Genomic DNA, 13,298 nt, shown 5'->3' on the forward strand with positions numbered 1-13,298 from the left:
TAGTGTTTGGTTGCGTCTGATCCACACATCTTGGATTCAGTTTATTAGTAATAGAAATTCAAAACATAAGTAAAAAAAGAAGTTTAAATTTAACATTGCATTCAATATCACATGATATGTAATTTGGACACACAAAGTTTTCCAATTCAATATTTCAACTCTAGACCTGATCATCAGCTACAAAATACATCATTGCGTATGCATGCAGCTTCAATTTTTTTTCTAACTAGGCATGATTATATGAAATAACAGGAAGTTAATTAGAACTTAAGACTAAAAAATTGAATTAAATTAAGGATGGCTAGCTAGTGTTGTTCTCCTATAAAAAAGGATTGATTCTCATTCTATATATGGTTTGTAGAAAAAAGAAAAAGAAATAAATCAGCTGCTAGTTGATTAGAAGGAAATATACGAATTGAATTGCATGAAAACATGCCCATTTTTTTTTACATTATTCCACCATAAATTATTAAAATTATAATATGCCTACTATATACCAAAAGATACATATTTTAATGAAAAATTGGTTAAGTTGTAGAGAGATAGGGAGAAAAAAACAGTTTGAAGTATTTTTTAGAAGAAAATGAGTTTCCTGGTATCAGAGAGTAACTTAACAAAAATAACAAGACTTTTCATTTTTGGACTATGATTATAATTGAATCGTTCTCATCATTTTTGCGCAAGATGATTGTGTGTTCGTAATTGTTTGTTGCAGCCTTGATTCTGCTAAAGGATAAAGGGTCATTTTCATATATTAGCGTCATAAGTCACTTCATATAGAAGATGTACTCCTTCCGTCCTAACTAAGTTGAGTCATATTTCTTTTTTGGATGTGCCAACTAAGTTGGATCATTTTCCTTTTTGACTAAAAACAAAACATTCAATCACTCTTACTAATACTTTATTATATCACCTACTATACTCTCACTTTATCTTTCATACTTTATTCATCTCTCCTTTTTAACATAATTTCTTAATCTCCGTGTCCAAAAGTTATATCTCAACTTAGTTGGGACGGAGGGAGTATAATTTTTTGGAAAAAAAAAGAGAAAATATTCAAACTTTCATAACAGCAAACACTAGGTTCAATAATAATAATAATAATAATAATAATAATAATAATAATAATAATAATAATAATAATAATAATAATAATAATAATAATAATAATAATAATAATAATAATAATAATAATAATAATAATAATAATAATAATAATAATAATAATAATAATAATAATAATAATAATAATAATAATAATAATAATAATAATAATAATAATAATAATAATAATAATAATAATAATAATAATAATAATAATAATAATAATAATAATAATAATAATAATAATAATAATAATAATAATAATAATAATAATAATAATAATAATAATAATAATAATAATAATAATAATAATATAAACAAAGTGCATGTATATTGATGCAAAACAATTTTAATTTTTTAAATTTGAAATATATTATAATAATCAAAACATATTTGAAAAACAATGTAGTTCATTATTTATAAATGATTTGAAACATAGAAATTATAATTTTTTAAAATTTGAAATATATTATACTAACAACCAAAACTTACTACCAAAGAAATTCACTAATTAATTATAAATAGTTTAGAAACCTATGAATTCAAAAAATTAAAAAATTACCAAAATTACCAAAATAAAAAATGAACTTAAAAACAATAAAAAAGACTATTTTTCGATTTAAATGAATCAACAGCTCGTTGTGCAAGCCCGGTGCAAATTTCAAATAATTTTGACAAAATTGGTGTTTTTTGCATTGTTCGTTGAAACTGCATCATGCACTAATTAAGTTTGTGTGCGCGAGAGAGAGATCGAGAGAAGAATAATAAATATACTTGTTGCCGAGCAAATGATGGAGGTCGATGATGGCTGCAGTTTCTTACCTGCTGAAATTTCCTCTCCTAGATCAGGCTTGAGGACTGAGGTAGTTGTTCCATCGAAGCCAGCAGCTTTTGCCTCATCTCGACAGACCTGCCGTAAAAAATTAAATCAAAATAAATAAATATGCAGACCAAGATTATAATGAGATGAGATGAAAGAGATATATATATCAGCAGCTCTAGGTAGATATTGCCAGTTGCTTACACCATGCTCAGTGATATGCTTGATGAGAATCTCATCTTCTTCTTTGGTCCATGACCCTTTGTTAAGATGCTACATCTCTGATTCTATATCTATTTTGTGTGTGTTTCTGTGTTTATGTGTGTGTGTTTAGCTTCTAGGATACACACACAGCTTGAGTGAATGTGTGAGGAGAGTGAAGAGGGATTATAAATGAGAAAAAGGGTGTGTGGGATGAGAAGAGACAATGAGAGCATGAATAACACTACTAGGCCGGGCCGCAACTCGCGAGTCCCGGCCCGTGTTTAGCGTTGGACGACGATGCGGCTCGGCCCAGGCCGGTCCCGAGGACGCAGTTGCGTCCCGGGGCCTCTCCCTCCGTCACGTCCAGGCCGGTGATGTGCGTGCCCGGGCCGCATCGGTTGCGGCCCGTCCCGGCGTTATTTGCGTTCGGGCCGGGCCGCAAGTCCCCTCCGAATTTTTTTTTTTTTTTTTTAAATTCGAAAATTAATATATAAATATCACTCTTCCATCCATTTTCAAATCACTTCAACTTCATCCCCTCTCACTCACCATAAAATTCGAAAAATGAATCCTCGGCGTGAAGGCCAACGAGCAATCGAAGCTCAAATGGCTCGAATGTTAGAGACGGCGATGCCCGCAATCCAAGAAGAAATCAACAACGAGGTGGAACACTATCAAGCTGCTATCCAAGCGTGGAACGAGCAACACGACCGGTTACCGCATACTCGGATGTATATCCACCGAGACCGTGAACAAGCTGGTTTGCGGCTTTTCATGGATTATTTCTCTGCAGATCCTCGATGGAGTGATCAGATGTTCCGTCGCCGGTTCCGGATGCGGAGGAATGTGTTCTTGCGCATTGTCAACGGAGAAATTTGGAACCGCAATTGACTTATGTGTTAAATTTTTTTTTTTCGAATTTTTAAATTTCAATGTTGTAATTTTCTATTTTCCGACTGAACAATGAATTTTCTCGGTTTTAATTGTTCAACGTATTCTATTTTACGATTAAAATATGTTGTGAATAGTGCAGATGAATAGTTGTGGCCTGAGTTGTGGCCCGAGTTGTGGCCTGCGGTGTTAGATGAGTTGTGGCCTGGAACCCCTAATTTGAGGGAATGATGACGTGGAGGGGACTTGCGGCCCAAATCCGGGCCAGGGTTATTCATGCTCTGATGGAATAGTGGGGTTTAACTTAGTTGGTGAGTGTGTGATTGAGGAGAGTGGAGAGGGAATGGGGATTATAAATGAGTAAAAGGGGAGTGTGGTGTTGGGTTAGGGCTCCCAACTTGTGGAAAAAAGACCTAAATATTATTGGCCCATTTATTTACTTAAATAGGTCAATGGAGAACTTATAAATACCTACCAAGTGTGTAGGTGTAACACCCCGACTTTTTGACATCTTCTAAGCTCTTCTAAAAGGGACGCCGAATGGCTAGACAAATTTTTATATTTTACAAATAATCGTTAAGACGATCAAAAGGAGCATTGGACATTTAAGATCGATCAAGAGAATTTTCGAATTTCATCTAGTACAAAAGAATTGAAGTCCAAATAAGCGATCAAGTCCATAATAATAAAGTACATGTGTTGGGCTATGTCTAATTTCTCTTGAGCCCAAATTCTTTTATTCTCGGCCTAATAACTAGAAGATCAGCCACTTCGAAGCCCAAACCATGGCCCGTGTCCGACCAGCCCGTCGAGCCCAGGGCAGCGAGCCCATGTCTCGGACAGCAACGTGGCAGCCAAGCCATACCCTCACCTACAAGATAAAAACAAGCTTTAATGGCTAAGGAACAAGAGAAATTAAAGAACTACTATTAGTTGGAAAGAACCAACCCTTCTTTAACAATAGGAGACCAAAGACTCACCAAAGAGAGCAAGTGAAAACCAGCAACTGCATCCTCCAACTCCCCTGCCAATATGGATCAGCGGTTAGGGGACAACTTGTTTGACTCCCTAAAGGACTGCCAGCCATGCCACATCCCCAAGGTCTCCAACCGATTGTCACCTCTTTAGCTAACAACACTTCTATGCATGCAAGATAAATCCAAATTCAGTTAAGGAAAGCACGTGAGGAGTTATTGAAGATGAGTACACCTTCACAAAATGTCAAAATTAATTAACAAAGAGCCAAAGAAAAAAAGCTGGCTGTCCTGATCAAAATCTTGACCAAATCCCAACAGAATACACATCAATATATATATATATATATATATATAGGGGTGCGTTAAAATGACAACACTCTCTGAGCGTGATGTCATGCCAAAGCGCTTACATTGTTTATAAGATTTATGTTTTAATGTACAACTTGACTTTTGTACATTAATGATAGCATTGTATGTATTATTTACTGTATGCATAGTACATTAATTGTATAAAACTGAATACATTATTATTAAGTATTTTGGTAATGTACATACAAGGAAATATATTGTAGCACATCATGACATAGTAATATACCATTGTAATAGAATAATTGGGAGAGGTGTATACAAGTCACAACTTATGTAGTCATTCACTTATAAATAATGTATGAAAATTCATAAATAATGTAGGCATTCACTGCCTGGACGAATGATGTACATATAATACATTACTAATGTAGTCGTTCACTAGTGAATAATGTACGAAAACTCTACATTATAAGACTATATTCGTACATTAGTTCCTGTATAAAATCCAAAACACACATTAGAAAGCGAAATTTTATGCATGTGTTTGTAATATGTCCTAGCCCCATGGATTGCTAAACCCTAGGAGAATGATTCTAACTCTCTGCCATTGGTGATGGTTTTGTTTGTGAGTCGGTACTACAACCTAGCCCCATAGATTGCTAAACCCAAAATGTGTGAATTCAATTCCCGCTCAACATTAAATCCTTACACAGGTACATCATTTAGTATGATATGTGTACATTAAAGGCTTTCGTACATTATTTTATTTAAATCATTTATTATTAACAATGTACAGAAGTGAGAATTCGATGAAATATGTAAAAAAATGCCATAATGAAAAATCAATATAGTTGTAATCGATAATGTATAATATGATGAGATAAACATTCTTATTTATTCGATATTGAACACGATATAGGTAAATATACATTATTCAGAAATTAGATTAACTATGTTAATGTATCTAAAATTTGTCAAAGTATATCTTTAAAATACGAGCAATAAAATTAGGTAGATATATCATGGTATGGAAGTTAAGTTAATTATAGGGAAGTAATTAGTTGTCAAGGATTTAAATATATAAAGCGTGAATTAAGGAGTAGTGGATTGATATGCATGTATTTAGGAAATGAAATTAACCGATCAACATGCCAATTACCTTTTTTACCCTTTTCGAATTTTTAAATACTTTTCTATAATTCCACATGGCAAAATATTGTGTGTTAGATCTAAAAATCCAACGGATTGGAAGCGTTTTATGTTGTGCAAATATTTAGTGTTGGGATGTGAATACATCCCTATATATATATATATATATATATCAAAGGGGTGTGATCAATTGCTAACTAATTAGCAATCACAAACTAAGACTAAATCTTAGCTGTTAGATTAGAAGATCTAGTGGTTGAAATAATGCCACATGGATTATATTTTTAATTAAGAAAATTAATAAATAAAATTAGTGGGTATTAATGTCAATGCCCCTTTGTTAAGATGCTCCATGTCTAATTCTATATCTATTTTGTGTGTGTATTTGTGTTTATGTGTGTGTGTTTAGCTTCTAGGATACACAGGAAACACAGAGCGAGTGAATGTGTGAGGAGAGTGAAGAGGGGAAGGGGGATTATAAATGAGAAAAAGGGAGTGTGGGATGAGAAGAGACAATGATGGAATAGCGATGTTTGACTTAGTTGGTGTGTGTGTGAGTGATGAGAGTGAAGAGGGAAGGGGGATTATAAATGAGTAAAAGGGGAGCGTGGGATGGAAGAGACAAAGATGGAATAGTGATGTTTGACTTAGTGTATGTGTGCGTGCGCGTATTCAAATCGTCTAACCCCAATCATTTTGTTTTTTTGCACTTTATGTGGTTTAAAGTGGTAGTTACTGTTTTTAGGCTCATATAAGGTGCTATTTTTTTTGTCAGTTAAAATTTTAGATTCATTACAATGTGCTCTTCAATTTTCTATTGTGCGGTTTTGAATCATATTTTAGGAATTTGCAATTTTTGTTGACAGTTTTGCCGTGGACGGAGGAGTATTCAATGAGAGATTTATTTTTATTTATAAATGTTCCTGTTACCAGATATTTTATTTGTATACATGAATACCAGTGAAGAGGGAAAAGGGGATTATAAATGAGTAAAATGGGAGAGACAAAGATGGAATAGTGATGTTTGACTTAGTGTGTGTGCGCGCGCGGAGAGAGACAAAGATGGAATAGTGATGTTTGACTTACTGTGTGCGCGCGCGCGGAGTGAGACAAATATGGAATAGTGATGTTTGGCTTAGTGTGTGTGTGCGCGCGCCGCGCGCGCGTATTCAAGTCGTCTAATCCCAATCATTTTGTTTTTGTGCACTTTATGCGGTGTAAAGTGGTAGTTACTGTTTTTAGGCTTGTATAAGGTGCTATTTTTTTTGTTAGTTAAAATTTTAGATTCATTACAATATGATCTTCAATTTTCTGTGTGCGGTTTTGACTCATATTTTAGGAATTTTCAATTGTTTATTGGCAGTTTTGCAGTGGACGGAGGAGTATTCAATTAGAGATTTTTACTATTGAACTATTTTTTATTTATAATTGTTCCTGCTACCAGATATTTTATTTATATACATGAATATCAGTGAAGAGGGAAGGGGGATTATAAATGAGTAAAAGGGGAGAGACAAAGATGGAATAGTGATGTTTGACTTAGTGTGTGTGAGCGAGCGCGGAGAGACAAAGATAGAATAGTGATGTTTGGCTTAATGTGTGTGTGTGCGCACGTATTCAAATCGCGTAATCCCAACCATTTTTTTGTGCACTTTATGTGGTGTAATAGTTCGTATAAGGTGCTATTTTTTTGTTAGTTAAAACTTTAGATTTATTATAATGTGCTCTTCAATTTTCTGTGTACGGTTTTGACTCATATTTAGAAATTTTTAATTTTTTATTGGCAGTTTTGCAGTGGGCGGCGGAGTATTCAATCAGAGAGATTTTTACTATTGAACTATTTTTATTTATAATTGTTCCTGCTACCAGATATTTTATTTATATACATGAATACCAATCAAGATCTTATTATTGTTTGTGTTTTTTGACCGACAAGAATTACTAACAATTTTTTCATAAATATTCATTTTCCTCATGAGCATCTACTTATTTTCTACTCCCTCCGTCCCACTCAAGTTGTACACAATCTTTGTACAATCTTGAGTAGCATGAGATTTGAAGAGAAAATTGTTAGTTGAATATTTTAATAAGGAGAGAGAAAAGATGAATTTATTTCCTGATATAGAAAGTTGACATTTTATATGGAACAAACTAAAAGGAATAAATGGACATCTTGAGTGAAATGGATGGAATATTTTAATATGCCTCAAATAATTATGCATTTTGCAGCTGTTAAATTTCAAGCTAGCTACACATAGTGTCGTTTATTAAAGTGTACCCGCTATCCGGCTGGTTAACGCAGACGACCCAAAGCACTAATGAGGTATCATTCTAAAATCAATTGCAATAAGAGGATTGACGATCGATCTGTTTTTAATTCACATGGATGAATATCTGAACAGAAAGTTTTTGATCTAGTATTGGTTTAAGACTTGACAGCTAATTCATTAATCAAATTTCATTAGTCTCAAAATGGGCTGCAAAGGTGTTAGCATTAGTTTAGTTGATAATTGAGAATCATTGAAGAAGCTAACTACAACAAAAAGAAGAACATTTTTTAATATTAATTAAGATGTTAATTTGTGAGTAATTATATTAACAACACTTCAAAAAGTGTCCATATTGTTGATATCTCAATAAATTAGTTGTATCCACATAAAATTAAATGTGATGAGTATTGTTACTACAGTACTCGTTAAAATCATCAACTGTAAACTAGTTTGATATTTTCCATTTAGGCCAAGTCAGTATAGATTTATTTTTGTATCACTCCCAAAAGGCTTCTAACTAATTTGGGTTCTCCTCTGAAAAACTATTTTCGTGGACAATGATTATAAATGAAACACTAGGTTCACAAGTTTATTATTGGAACATCACATAATAGAATTTGGAAATACAAAACTGCAGTTGCTATAACAAGTAAAGAATGCTAATTTATTGGATTAAAAACACACACCCATATATGTATAGTTTGTCTATCTTAGTTATAGTTGGACCAGAACTGGGCCTGGAGGTAATCGATGATGTTCTTCTCAACCTGGAAAGCCTTAGCCAACACATCCGGGTTGATTTTGGGGTCCGACCCGAACACCGCGTTGGCAATGGTGATGGTACCCGGATTCTGGCTCCCGAATCCAGCAAATGCAACGGCATTGGTCTTTCCGACATTGAACTGGAAGTGGATGAGACCTTGTGGGAAGACGAACACATCTCCCGGGTGCAAGTACTTGGTGAAGAGCTTGTTCTTTTGGGCGGGATCGGCCGGGTTGGAAGTGACGAACCCGACATAGAGAGTGCCTTCCACCAAGAGGAAGGCTTCAGTGGCACGCGGGTGGGTGTGGGGTGGATTGATCCCATAAGGGGCGAAGTCGAGACGAGCCATGGAAACGCCGAGAGTGTTGAGGCCTTCGAGTTGGTTGACATTGACCGGAGTCACGAATGACCCGAGCTGATTGGATGTGTTTCCGGCCTTGTTTAGGCCCTGGAAAAGGAAATCATCCGCGACCACCATGTTCGGGTTCTTGCAAAACTTCCCATTCACAAAAACTACATTCAAACAAACAAACAAACCATTAGTATATATACAAGTATTTCCTCATTTATAAGTGACATTATATATAAAATACAAGTAATGTATAGTAGAATAATTAAGGTTTTAATGAAGTGATTTACCAGCATTTTTGGCATCAGGAACAGCAACGCAGAAATCTTGAAGTTGAGATGGATCTGATGCATATGCAATCGAAGCCAAACAAAAAGCAAGAAATATTGAGCACAATCCAAAACTCAACTTCATTTTAATTAGCTAATTACAGTATATATATGATGTTACTTCTATTTCTCTTCTTTTATCTGTGATATCAACTTAACATGAGAATTACTCCTTTTTATAGGAGTGAAAAACACTAATTAGCTATATTCATTTGTCATACTACTTAGAAAAAATACAATTGAACTTTTCTTGATGGAAATTGAAATTGTCAAGACACGTTTTAACATTTAACTTGTTAGTATTATCTTCCTCATATTACGTCATACCTAATCCCATCAGCGGCGGCCAATTTATTTCATCTACTATTTTTTATATTTGATCGATCTTATGTAGACTCATTCAATCTTCAATCGACTAATTATTCAAATGTTCCAATGGTATGGTACTATTATAGATCCTTTTGAGAGAAATGGCTTAGAAAGGGAAAGTTGGGATTTGGATTAGGTATTGACTCACCATCTCATTCTCAATTATCCAAGATACATACATGGACAATATATTTCAATTCATTAAATCAGATTTGAAATTAATTTCGTTCGCGCGCTACATATAATATAGAAAAGTTTATATTTCTACTTTCTACGAAATATAATAAATGTAAGTGTAGTGATAAAATGCAAACTTACATATTGTACAAACTCAAAACTCCTCAACACAGCTTCAACACAGTTTCAATACAATATCAACACAGTGTAAAATTTCAAGATTTTAATGTCAACACAGTATCAACACAATATCAACACATTATCAATCATTGACTACTGTTGAAATTCTGTTGACATTTTCCTGTTGATGCATTTTTGTGATCTGTAATTATTTTTTAATGGTTCAGATTATAGTTTTGAGTTTGTACAATATTTAGAGTTTTCATTTGATCACATACCATGAATGTAATGCAAATATAAAAGGCAGTGGATGTTTAAATTGATATAAGAACACATTTTGTTCACATCTGACTGTTTCAATTAAGCAAGAATGAATCTCTAGCAAGTAAATGTTACCAAGTCTAATTAGAGTGTCGTAATTTGGTTACTAAGTCTAATTTGGTAACTAAACCAAAGTTGCTGAGTTGTCATTTTCACTCTATGCATAGAAAATGTTATGACGATGTCAAAATTTGTTCTTTTTATGTCTTACAGATTATAATTAATTTGCTCAAGATAATCCGAAAGGGATCAATTAACTATTGGCCAATCAAGTTAAGTTTGTTGAATTATTGACTTTCTTAATTCCAATCCATACTGCCATATATTCACTGTTCATTTTTCTGTTATTTTATCTTGTTTATGCTCCTAAGCGAGCATGGAAATTTCAATTTAACTGATTCAACTCTAACTTAACAACTCTTCATTTTAATTACACTTTGATACCCATTAAACATCTCATATTTGAGTAGTGCAAGTTTTAATAAATTGTATGTATGACTTTTTTTACAAATGGATGGAAAAAGGTAGTATGATGTAAGTCCGACTTTTATATATAGAAAGTTACCATAAAAATAATAAAAGCGAATTAAGATATTTATTAGAAACTTTTCAAATAAGAAAATAATGAGATATTTAATAGAGACTGGGGATGGAGTATATTTAATTTTTCTACTAAATCTTTGCCTGGCATGAAAGGCTAAAATAACTGTAATCCTATTTCTTCATTTGATCGAATGTGGATTTTCATATTCTACTTTCTTGGCTAAGGTGAAAATGAAAGACCAACAGCGTTGACTTTCATATTCAAAGCAAAGGAAACCTAATTCAAAGCAGGTGAGTCAATTAACTTTATGTACCCCCCCAAAAAAAAGAAGATTATTTGGGAAATTTTTCGATTAATATGATGTAGGTGAAAATTATAGAAACACAACATGCAATTAGAAGAGAAGAAAATTCAAAAGAAGTCGTTAAAAGGCTACAAAAGAGTTTCTAAAACTAACTTATCTTATAGGACACAAAATTAAAGAGGCAATTATTTGAGTAAAAATAATCAAAGTTTAGGATGCAAAGAAAAATGTCTTTAATTTGTGGGCACAATTGTCAACTAATTAAACCTTAATCTTTTACTTTTCTGAAAGGCTTTAGTTTGCTTTACTTAATTTTAGTTGGGATACCAAGATTGATACATTTTAAAACGTAGATGGTGTATTTAGAAACACAAAGTAGCATTCTTAATTGACTAAAAAAATGTCAATATGTTAAAAATATAAAATGTATTAGGTATATATGATGAAATTAATAAGAGGCTGCTAATAAGAAAGTTAATCAAATGTTAAATCGTGTTTTTTCTCCTATAAATAGAAGTGCTTCTGATGCTAAGTTTCCCAACACAAATAAAACAGAAGATAAATATACAAGTGTGAGTGAGAAGCTAAGTAAAATGAAGATAGGTTTTGCTTTCTGCGCCATTGTTCTTGTTTCGATTGCATATGCATCAGACCCAGGCCAGCTTCAGGATTTCTGCGTTGCTGTTCCCGATTGCCTCTGCAGGTAACTAATTCAAGACTAAAGTCTAAAATTGGTTCTGTACATTTGTTTAAAAAAATTTAATCCTATATGTTGATTGAGTTAGTTTTTTGTCATAAACAATATATTTTGGTTAAAAGTCCAAATTGTTTAAATGCAGTTTTTGTGAACGGCAAGTTTTGTAAGAACCCGAACATGGTGGTTGCGGATGATTTCCTTTTCCAGGGCCTAAACAAGGCCGGAAACACCTCCAATAACGTTGGATCAATCGTGACTCCGGTCAACGTCAACCAGCTTGAAGGCCTCAACACTCTCGGCGTTTCCATGGCTCGCCTCGATTTCGCCCCTTATGGGATCAACCCACCCCCCACCCACCTCACAGCCACTGAAGCCTTCCTCTTGGTGGAAGGCACTCTCTATGTCGGGTTCATCACTTCCAACCCGCCGATCCTCGCCCAAAAGAACAAGCTCTTCACCAAGTATTTGTACCCGGAGATGTGTTCGTCTTCCCACAAGGTCTCATCCACTTCCAATTCAATGTCGGAAAGACCAACGCCGTTGCTTTTGCCAGCTTGGAGCCAGAATCCGGCACCATCACCATTGCCAACGCGGTGTTCGGTCGGATCCTAAGATTAACCCGGATGTGTTGGCCAAGGCTTTCCAGGTTGAGAAGAACATTATTGATCACCTTCAGGCTCAGTTTTGGTACAACAATAACTAAACCTTCTGCCTAAGATACACACATAATATATGTTACCTCCTTTTAATCCACTAAATTTAAAAAGAACACTTGATTACATTTGCTTGACTTGGAAATCTTTGTGTTTCCGAGTGTTATATCTCATGTAATATGGTGCAAGTGTCTTGCCTTAAGTAATACTACTACCTTCTTTCATGTATAAAGAGTCTTATTTGCTATTTCAATTCAGTCATGAATAAGTGTCCTATTTAACTTTATCATAAATGGTAAGTAGGCTATGTTCCACCAATTTATTTCATGATATTTATTATAAAACTTATATATATAAGTGAGACTCATATTTCATTAATTTATTCAACTCATTTTTCTTTATATTTCTTAAATTCACGTCATAACCAAGTAGGACTTTTATTTAGGAACGGAGAGAGTAATAACTAAAACTTTGAATTTTTTTTTGAAACAATAGCATCCATATTCTCAAGATACCCAAAGGAATTAATAGAAGAAATGAAAACGAGTGAATGGTTTTTTTCATGACAAGGATTGATAATTGTTTTCTATGTACACTTAGGAATGAACTTAATAATAATAATAATATAAGTGAAACAAGGTTTGGTAGCTAGGAAGCAAGTACTAGTAATATTTATTGCAGAATATATATTTGGAGTTTGTAAATTGTAATATCCCATTATATATGTCATTCGATATAAAAAATAAGGATCACAACAAGTTCTATTTTCATATTAGTCCGTCACCCAAAATTTCAGCCACACAAATATATCTGAAATTAATTACATATACATGACTCATTATAAAAGGCTGAGAAAACTGAGGCATTTTATTTCATTTTCCAACACTAATAAAACAATCCAACAAACAGATTTTGATAGAATGAAATTCCTTAGGGTCCGTTCAGTAC

At 33.6% G+C, this 13,298-nt stretch overlaps 1 protein-coding gene and 1 pseudogene across 1 annotated transcript; one reads left to right on the plus strand and one right to left on the minus strand.

Moving 5' to 3' along the window:
- Positions 1-12,465, plus strand: part of LOC125202462 — a 41,932-nt pseudogene extending 29,467 nt beyond the window's left edge.
- Positions 8,285-9,296, minus strand: LOC125202460 (germin-like protein subfamily 1 member 13). The gene is made up of 2 exons (XM_048100854.1): positions 9,127-9,296; positions 8,285-9,000 (listed from the first exon to the last, which is right to left on the minus strand). The coding sequence occupies exons 1-2, from the start codon at positions 9,248-9,250 to the stop codon at positions 8,435-8,437; spliced, it is 690 nt and encodes a 229-aa protein (XP_047956811.1). The 5' UTR covers positions 9,251-9,296; the 3' UTR covers positions 8,285-8,434.
- Positions 12,466-13,298: the final 833 nt, after the last annotated feature.

The sequence above is a fragment of the Salvia hispanica genome, chromosome 1, assembly GCF_023119035.1.
Source record: "Salvia hispanica cultivar TCC Black 2014 chromosome 1, UniMelb_Shisp_WGS_1.0, whole genome shotgun sequence".
Lineage (NCBI taxonomy): Eukaryota > Viridiplantae > Streptophyta > Magnoliopsida > Lamiales > Lamiaceae > Salvia > Salvia hispanica.

What these genes read in the sequence shown, in the direction of transcription:
- LOC125202460 (XM_048100854.1), bottom strand. Translation starts at nt 9,250, where the DNA reads ATGAAGTTGAGTTTTGGATTGTGCTCAATATTTCTTGCTTTTTGTTTG. An exon ending in TCCTGATGCCAAAAATGCTG is followed by an intron (nt 9,001 to 9,126) that starts GTAAATCACTTC and finishes GTTTGAATGTAG; the next exon opens with TTTTTGTGAATGGGAAGTTT.